The 9,743-nt window shown below is 50.7% G+C and overlaps 1 protein-coding gene across 1 annotated transcript in view; it reads right to left on the bottom strand.

Moving 5' to 3' along the window:
* Positions 1-9,743, bottom strand: part of LOC129842532 (disintegrin and metalloproteinase domain-containing protein 12-like) — a 175,941-nt gene that overhangs the window by 137,298 nt on the left and 28,900 nt on the right. Inside the window, exons 4-6 of the mRNA XM_055911109.1 lie at positions 8,776-8,847; positions 7,187-7,356; positions 2,015-2,099 (exon numbers count right to left, since the gene is read on the bottom strand). Coding sequence (XP_055767084.1) covers positions 2,015-2,099; positions 7,187-7,356; positions 8,776-8,847 — 327 coding nt within the window. The remainder of the gene's footprint in view (positions 1-2,014; positions 2,100-7,186; positions 7,357-8,775; positions 8,848-9,743) is intronic.

Raw genomic sequence — 9,743 nt, 5'->3', positions numbered from 1 at the left:
CGGTAAGTGACAAATAACATTTGATTTGATGTTGCCACGTTTGTTGTGCCTCATTAAAACACAAAAGGTGTGGACTTTGTGTAATCAATACGTCTCCTGATTTATAAAGACAAGATGGCGTGTCATGACATAACCACTTCAGTTGACGTGGCGTTGAACAGGCTCATTAAAGTGTGTTATCCTGATGTAAATAACAGTTCGGATACGTACCAAACGGCACCCTATTCCCCATATAGTGTACACTTTTTAACCCAAAACCCTATCAAAAGTTATGCACTACGTAGGGAATAGGGTGCCGTTCGGGACTCAATTCTTAATATCAATACTTCTAATCCTCAGCTCGCCCCCTCTACAGTCCCCTGGCTCAGATTGACAAACATGAGAACATTATGTCAGCCGGGATGGAGAGAGTGAGCCAAGAATCCAACAATGAGGGAGGTGAGGAACAAGAGAGGGAGGGAAGAAGGGAGGGAGGAGGGAGGGAGGGAGGGAAGGAAGGAAGGAAGGAAGGAAGGGAGGGAGGGAGGGAGGGAGGGAAGGGAGGGAGGGAGGGAGGGAGGGAGGAGGGGAGGGAGGGAGGGAGGGAGGGAGGGAAGGAAGGAAGGAAGGAGGGAAGGGAGGGAGGAGGGGAGGAGGGAGGAGGGGCGGGAGGGAGGGAGGGAGGAGGGGAGGAGGGAGCCAAGAATCCAACAATGAGGGAGGCGAAGAACAAGAGAGGGAGGGAGGGAGGGAGGGGGGAGGGAAGGAGGCAGGGAGGGAAGGAAGGAAGGAAGGAGGGAAGGGAGGGAGGAGGGGAGGAGGGAGGAGGGGCGGGAGGGAGGAGGAGGGAGGGAGGGAAGGAGGGAGCCAAGAATCCAACAACGAGGGAGGTGGAGAACAAGAGAGGGAGGGAGGGAGGGAAGGGAGGGAGGGAGGGAGGGAGGAGGGGAGGGAGGGAGGGAGGGAGGGAGGAAGAGAAGGGAGGTGGGGGGGGGAGGGGAGGGGAGGGGAGGGAGGAATAGAAGGGAGGGAGGGAGGGAGGAAGAGAAGGGAGGTGGGGGGGAGGGAGGAGGGGAGGGGAGAGAGGGAGGAATAGAAGGGAGGGAGGGAGGAGGGGAGAGGAGTGGGGGAGGGAGGGAGGAGGGGAGGGAGGGAGGAGGGGAGGGAGGGAGGAAGAGAAGGGAGGTGGGGGGAGGGAGGAGGGGAGAGGAGGGAGGGAGGAATGGGAGGGAGGGAGGAGGGGAGGGGAGTGGGGGAGGGGGGAGGGAGGAGGGGAGGGAGGGAGGAATAGAAGGGAGGGAGGAATAGAAGGGAGGGAGGGAGGGAGGGAGGGAGCCAAGAATCCAACAACGAGGGAGGTGAAGAACAAGGGAGGGAGGGAAGGAGGGAAGGGGGGGAGGGAGGGAGGGAGGGAGGAGGGGAGGGAGGGAGGAAGAGAAGGGAGGTGGGGGGGGGGAGGAGGGGAGAGGAGGGGAGGGGAGGGGAGGGAGGAATAGAAGGGAGGGAGGGAGGGAGGAAGAGAAGGGAGGTGGGGGGGAGGGAGGAGGGGAGGGGAGAGAGGGAGGAATAGAAGGGAGGGAGGGAGGAGGGGAGAGGAGTGGGGGAGGGAGGGAGGAGGGGAGGGAGGGAGGAGGGGAGGGAGGGAGGGAGGAAGAGAAGGGAGGTGGGGGGAGGGGAGTGGGGGAGGGGGGAGGGAGGAGGGGAGGGAGGGAGGAATAGAAGGGAGGGAGGAATAGAAGGGAGGGAGGGAGGGAGGGAGGGAGGGAGGGAGAACTTCCTACATAGTTAAACTGTATGTGGCAAAAAGTCAAGTGGATCTGGTCTTTCACAGAAAGGGTTCAAGACCATCAGACGCTGTCCTTGTTTGACACACACACACACACACACACGCACACGCACACGCACACGCACACGCACACGCGCACGCGCACGCGCACGCACACGCACACGCACACGCACACACAGACACACAGAAACACACACACTTTGTAAACATGTTGAGTCAGTCAGTCAGAACAGGAACAGAGCCTCTCACCATGACGATGCCCCCAGACTGCTCTGCTGTACACATGCTCATGATGGGTGCCATGCCGATGGTGGTACCCTGGAAGAACACCCCGCTGTGGAGACAAACAACACCAGTAGAACACCCTGCTGTGGAGACAAACAACACCAGTAGAACATCCTGCTGTGGAGACACACCAGTAGAACACCCTGCTGTGGAGACAAACAACACCAGTAGAACACCCTGCTGTGGAGACAACACCAGTAGAACACCCTGCTGTGGAGACAACACCAGTAGAACACCCTGCTGTGGAGACAACACCAGTAGAACACCCCGCTGTGGAGACAAACAACACCAGTAGAACACCCTGCTGTGGAGACACACAACACCAGTAGAACACCCTGCTGTGGAGACACACAACACCAGTAGAACACCCTGCTGTGGAGACAAACAACACCAGTAGAACACCCTGCTGTGGAGACAACACCAGTAGAACACCCTGCTGTGGAGACACACAACACCAGTAGAACACCCTGCTGTGGAGACACACAACACCAGTAGAACACCCTGCTGTGGAGACACACAACACCAGTAGAACACCCTGCTGTGGAGACAACACCAGTAGAACACCCTGCTGTGGAGACAAACAACACCAGTAGAACACCCTGCTGTGGAGACAACACCAGTAGAACACCCTGCTGTGGAGACAAACAACACCAGTAGAACACCCTGCTGTGGAGACAACACCAGTAGAACACCCTGCTGTGGAGACAACACCAGAAGAACACCCTGCTGTGGAGACAACACCAGTAGAACACCCTGCTGTGGAGACAAACAACACCAGTAGAACACTCTGCTGTGGAGACAAACAACACCAGTAGAACACCCTGCTGTGGAGACAAACAACACCAGTAGAACACCCTGCTGTGGAGACAAACAACACCAGTAGAACACCCTGCTGTGGAGACAAACAACACCAGTAGAACACCCTGCTGTGGAGACAACACCAGTAGAACACCCTGCTGTGGAGACACACAACACCAGTAGAACACCCCGCTGTGGAGACAACACCAGTAGAACACCCTGCTGTGGAGACAAACAACACCAGTAGAACACCCTGCTGTGGAGACAACACCAGTAGAACACCCTGCTGTGGAGACAACACCAGTAGAACACCCTGCTGTGGAGACAACACCAGTAGAACACCCTGCTGTGGAGACAAACAACACCAGTAGAACACCCTGCTGTGGAGACACACAACACCAGTAGAACACCCTGCTGTGGAGACAACACCAGTAGAACACCCCGCTGTGGAGACAACACCAGTAGAACACCCTGCTGTGGAGACAAACAACACCAGTAGAACACCCTGCTGTGGAGACAACACCAGTAGAACACCCTGCTGTGGAGACAACACCAGTAGAACACCCTGCTGTGGAGACAACACCAGTAGAACACCCCGCTGTGGAGACAACACCAGTAGAACACCCTGCTGTGGAGACAACACCAGTAGAACACCCCGCTGTGGAGACAACACCAGTAGAACACCCTGCTGTGGAGACAAACAACACCAGTAGAACACCCTGCTGTGGAGACAACACCAGTAGAACACCCTGCTGTGGAGACAACACCAGTAGAACACCCTGCTGTGGAGACAACACCAGTAGAACACCCCGCTGTGGAGACAACACCAGTAGAACACCCTGCTGTGGAGACAACACCAGTAGAACACCCTGCTGTGGAGACAACACCAGTAGAACACTCTGCTGTGGAGACAAACAACACCAGTAGAACACCCTGCTGTGGAAACAACACCAGTAGAACACCCTGCTGTGGAGACAACACCAGTAGAACACCCTGCTGTGGAGACAAACAACACCAGTAGAACACCCTGCTGTGGAGACACACAACACCAGTAGAACACCCTGCTGTGGAGACAACACCAGTAGAACACCCCGCTGTGGAGACAACACCAGTAGAACACCCTGCTGTGGAGACAAACAACACCAGTAGAACACCCTGCTGTGGAGACAACACCAGTAGAACACCCTGCTGTGGAGACAACACCAGTAGAACACCCCGCTGTGGAGACAACACCAGTAGAACACCCTGCTGTGGAGACAACACCAGTAGAACACCCCGCTGTGGAGACAACACCAGTAGAACACCCTGCTGTGGAGACAAACAACACCAGTAGAACACCCTGCTGTGGAGACAACACCAGTAGAACACCCTGCTGTGGAGACAACACCAGTAGAACACCCCGCTGTGGAGACAACACCAGTAGAACACCCTGCTGTGGAGACAACACCAGTAGAACACCCTGCTGTGGAGACAACACCAGTAGAACACCCTGCTGTGGAGACAACACCAGTAGAACACCCTGCTGTGGAGACAACACCAGTAGAACACCCTGCTGTGGAGACAACACCAGTAGAACACCCTGCTGTGGAGACAACACCAGTAGAACACCCTGCTGTGGAGACAAACAACACCAGTAGAACACCCTGCTGTGGAGACAACACCAGTAGAACACCCTGCTGTGGAGACACACAACACCAGTAGAACACCCTGCTGTGGAGACAACACCAGTAGAACACCCTGCTGTGGAGACAACACCAGTAGAACACCCCGCTGTGGAGACAACACCAGTAGAACACCCCGCTGTGGAGACAACACCAGTAGAACACCCTGCTGTGGAGACAAACAACACCAGTAGAACACCCTGCTGTGGAGACAACACCAGTAGAACACCCTGCTGTGGAGACAACACCAGTAGAACACCCCGCTGTGGAGACAACACCAGTAGAACACCCTGCTGTGGAGACAAACAACACCAGTAGAACACCCTGCTGTGGAGACAACACCAGTAGAACACCCTGCTGTGGAGACAACACCAGTAGAACACCCTGCTGTGGAGACACACAACACCAGTAGAACACCCCGCTGTGGAGACAACACCAGTAGAACACCCTGCTGTGGAGACACACAACACCAGTAGAACACCCTGCTGTGGAGACAAACAACACCAGTAGAACACCCTGCTGTGGAGACAAACAACACCAGTAGAACACCCTGCTGTGGAGACAAACAACACCAGTAGAACACCCTGCTGTGGAGACAAACAACACCAGTAGAACACCCTGCTGTGGAGACAAACAACACCAGTAGAACACCCTGCTGTGGAGACAAACAACACCAGTAGAACACCCTGCTGTGGAGACACATAACACCAGTAGAACACCCTGCTGTGGATAAACAACACCAGTAGAACACCCTGCTGTGGAGACAACACCAGTAGAACACCCTGCTGTGGAGACAAACAACACCAGTAGAACACCCTGCTGTGGAGACAACACCAGTAGAACACCCTGCTGTGGAGACAAACAACACCAGTAGAACACCCTGCTGTGGAGACAAACAACACCAGTGAACATCAGTAGAACAACAGTAGAACAGTATAGTAGTCGTATAGTAGTATAATAGTAGTAGTATAGCAGTAGTATAGTCGTATAGTAGTAGTGTAGTAGTAGTAGTGTAGCACCAGTATAGTAGTATAATGGTAGTAGTATAGCAGTAGTATAGCAGTAGTATAGCAGTATAATAGTAGTGGTATAGCAGTAGTATAGTAGTAGTATAATAGTAGTACCACAATAGTAGTATTGTAGTAATATGAAAGTATAACAGTAGTGGTGTAGTAGTAGTATGGTAGTATAATAGTAGCACTACAATAGTTGTATAGTAGTAGTATGATAGTATAATATTAGTAGTGTAGTAGTAGTATGATAGTATAATATTAGTTGTATAGTAGTGGTAAGATAGTATAATAGTAGTAGTATGATAGTATAATAGTAGTAGTATAGTAGTATAAAAGTCATAGTATAGCAGTAGTATAGCAGAAGTATAGCAGTAGTATATCAGTAGTACAATATTATTAGTATAGTAGTAGTATAGTAGTATAATAGTAGTAGTATAGCAGTATAATAGTAGTAGTATAGCAGTAGCATAGTATTAGTATAGCAGTAGTATAGCAGTAGCATGGTAGTAGTATAGTAGTATAATAGTAGTAGTATAGCAGTAGTATAGCAGTAGTATAGCAGTAGCATGGTACTAGTATAGTAGTATAATAGTAGTAGTAGTATAGCAGTAGTATAGTAGTAGTATAGCAGTAGTATAGCAGTAGTACAATATTATTTGTATAGTAGTGGTATTGTAGTATAATAGTAGTAGTAGAGTAGTATAATAGTAGTGGTATAGCAGTGGTATAGTAGTAGTATAGCAGTAGTATAGCAGTAGTATAGCAGTAGTATAGCAGTAGTACAATATTATTTGTATAGTAGTGGTATTGTAGTATAATAGTAGTAGTAGAGTAGTATAATAGTAGTGGTATAGCAGTGGTATAGTAGTAGTATAGTAGCAGTATGATAGTATACTAGTAGTACTACAATAGTAGTATATTAATGGTATGATAGTATAATAGTACTACCACAGCAGTAGTATAGTAGTAGTATGACAGTATAGTAGAGGTAGTATAGTAGTATACTAGTAGTAGTATAGCAGTAGTATGGCAGTAGTACAGCTGTATTAGTATATTGGTATAATAGTAGTAGTATAGCAGTAGTACAGCTGTATTAGTATAGTAGTATAATAGTACTAGTATAGTAGTATGATAGTAGTAGTATAGCAGTAGTATAGCAGCAGCACAGTTGTATTAGTATAGTAGTATAATAGTAGTAGTATAGGGGTATACTAGTAGTAGTATAGCAGCAGTAGTATGATAGTAGAACAGTGGTAGTATACCAGTAGTCGTATAGCAGTAGTATAGCAGTAGTATAGTTGTATTAGTGTAGTAGTAGTATGGTGGTATAATGGTAGTAGTATAGTAGTAGTATGGCAGTATAATAGTAGTAGTATAGTAGTATACTAATAGTAGTATAGCAGTAGTATAGCAGTAGTACAGTTGTATTAGTATAGTAGTAGTATAGTAGTATAATAGTAGTAGTATAGCAGTAGTATAGCAGTAGTACAGCTGTATTAGTATAGTAGTAGTATAGTAGTATAATAGTAGTAGTATAGCAGTAGTATAGCAGTAGTACAGCTGTATTAGTATAGTAGTAGTATAGTAGTATAATAGTAGTAGTATAGCAGTAGTATAGCAGTAGTATAGTAGTGGTACAGCTGTATTAGTATAGTAGTAGTTACCTGACTAGCTGTGCATTATCGTGGGGCCTGTTGGGCAGCAGTTTGAGTTTCCTCCAGTCTAGGAACTCATGCAGGGTGGTGAAGGGATCCTGGGTGATAGGACACCTATCCTGGTCACTCCACACCTCCAAACCCACCAGAGCTACACGGATGTTCAGGGCACGGTAGAACTGAGGGAGAGAGAGGGGGTGGGAAAGGGGGAGGGATGGATGGGGGAGGGAGAGAGGGGGGGGTGGATGGGGGAGGGATGGATGGGGGAGGGAGAGAGGGGGGGTGGATGGATGGATGGGGGAGGGAGGGATAGAGGGGGGTGGATGGGGAGGGATGGATGGGGGAGGGAGAGAGGGGGGGTGGATGGGGAGGGAGGGAGAGAGGGGGGGGGTGGATGGGGAGGGATGGATGGGGGAGGGAGAGAGGGGGGGTGGATGATGGAGGGAGGGAGGGAGAGAGGGGATGAGGGAAAGAGAGGGGGAGGGAGGGATGGGGAAGGGAGAGAGAGGGGATGGATGGGGGAGGGAGGGGATGAGGGAAAGAGAGGGGGAGTAAGGGATGGGGGAGGGAGAGAGAGGGGGTGGATGGGGGAGGGAGAGAGCGGGGGAGGGAGGGAGGGATGGGGAGGGAGGGAGGGGATGAGGGAAAGAGGGGGAGGGAGGGATGGGGGAGGGAGAGAGAGGGGGTGGATGGGGGAGGGAGAGAGAGGGGGAGGGAGGGAGGGATGGGGAGGGAGGGAGGGGATGAGGGAAAGAGAGGGGGAGTGAGGGTTGGGGGAGGGAGGGAGAGAGAGGGGGAGGGAGGGATGGGGAGGGAGGGAGGGGATGAGGGAAAGAGAGGGGGAGGGAGGGAGAGAGAGGGGGAGGGAGGGATGGGGAGGGAGGGAGGGGATGAGGGAAAGAGAGGGGGAGTGAGGGATGGGGGAGGGAGAGAGAGGGGGAGTGAGGGATGGGGGAGGGAGAGAGAGGGGGAAGGAGGGAGGGATGGATGGGGAGGGAGGAATAAAGAGAGAGAGAGAGAGAGAGAGAGAGAGAGAGAGAGCGAGAGAGAGCGCGAGAGAGAGAGAGAGAGAGAGAGAGAGAGACAGAGACAGAGACAGAGACAGAGACAGAGACAGAGACAGACACAGACACAGACACAGACACAGACACAGACACAGACAGAGACAGAGTTATCCTAGTGGTATGAAAGACTAGAATGTACACCAGCAAACCTTCTGAATTCCTCATTTCAAAACCTTCAAACCGTAACAACCGTTTAATTAGATCTGTCGTTGACTTTACAACGGTGATGATAAATGGTTGATCGTATTCAAACCCTCATCTATATCATATTACGTTCCATATTGATGTCAACTCCACACCAGTTCTCAGCGGACTTACAGAATCAATCATCCGTTCATAATTCAATCGTCCCGTACTCTCAGGTCGGTTCAGGCTGAGAGAGACCCGTTTGATGGAATCAGGTTTCATCTGGCCTCAGCTCATATCTGACTGGGTCTGCATCCCAAATGACTCCCTCATCCCTATGGGCCTTGGTCATAAGTAATGCACGGGGTATCATTTGGGACGCAGGCTGGATATTGATTTGGCCGTTACCTTGTCCACGTAATTGGCGATCTCAGCCAGCCTCTGTTTGACCTTCTCCACGTCCTTCCCTTGTTTCTGGAACTGAGGAGGAGGAGGGAGGAGGTGAGGGGCAGGAGGGGCAGAAGGAGGGAGGAGGAGGAAGTAGGACGAGGAATAAGAAGAGGGAGGAGGAGGAGGAGGAGGAGGAGGAGGAGGAGGAGGAGGAGGAGGAGGAGGAGGAGGAGGAGAAACAGGCAGAGGGAGAGGAGGGAGGAGGAGAAACAAATATTTGTTTAAAGGAAAAGAAGAAGAATAAGAGGAAGTTGTCATAGGAGGTGAGTATACTGGGCTGCTTCACATTAAACCTGATCACTGATAAACCGGCCAAAGGCAGCATGATACTGTGACAGCCAGTTCCTACTCTCTGTCAGTCTGTCCTCAATAACTTCCTCTCATCACAGTCCAACACATCAACTAAACGGTGTTACCTGGATGACTACTGGGGCTCTGGCACACGGACCTTCATTTACTGTCAGAGACAAGAGAAGACAGGCTCTGTCCCACTGTCCTTCATTTACTGTCAGAGACAAGAGAAGACAGGCTCTGGCACACGGACCTTCACTTACTGTCAGAGACAAGAGAAGACAGGCTCTGTCACACTGAGCTTAATTTACTGTCAGAGACAAGAGAAGACAGGCTCTGTCACACGGACCTTCATTTACTGTCAGAGACAAGAGAAGACAGGCTCTGTCACACTGACCTTCATTTACTGTCAGAGACAAGAGAAGACAGGCTCTGGCACACTGACCTTCATTTACTGTCAGAGAGAAGACAGGAACTGTCACACTGACCTTCATTTACTGTCAGAGAGAAGAGAAGACAGGCTCTGTCACACGGACCTTCATTTACTGTCAGAGAGAAGACAGGCTCTGTCACACTGACCTTCATTTACTGTCAGAGACAAGAGAAGACAGGCTCTGTCACACTGACCTTCATTT

The sequence above is a fragment of the Salvelinus fontinalis genome, unplaced genomic scaffold (genome assembly GCF_029448725.1).
Source record: "Salvelinus fontinalis isolate EN_2023a unplaced genomic scaffold, ASM2944872v1 scaffold_0048, whole genome shotgun sequence".
NCBI classification, from domain to species: Eukaryota; Metazoa; Chordata; class Actinopteri; order Salmoniformes; family Salmonidae; genus Salvelinus; species Salvelinus fontinalis.
The sequence above is the reverse complement of the archived record's forward strand: the minus strand, read 5'-3'. Positions and strand labels throughout refer to the sequence as shown.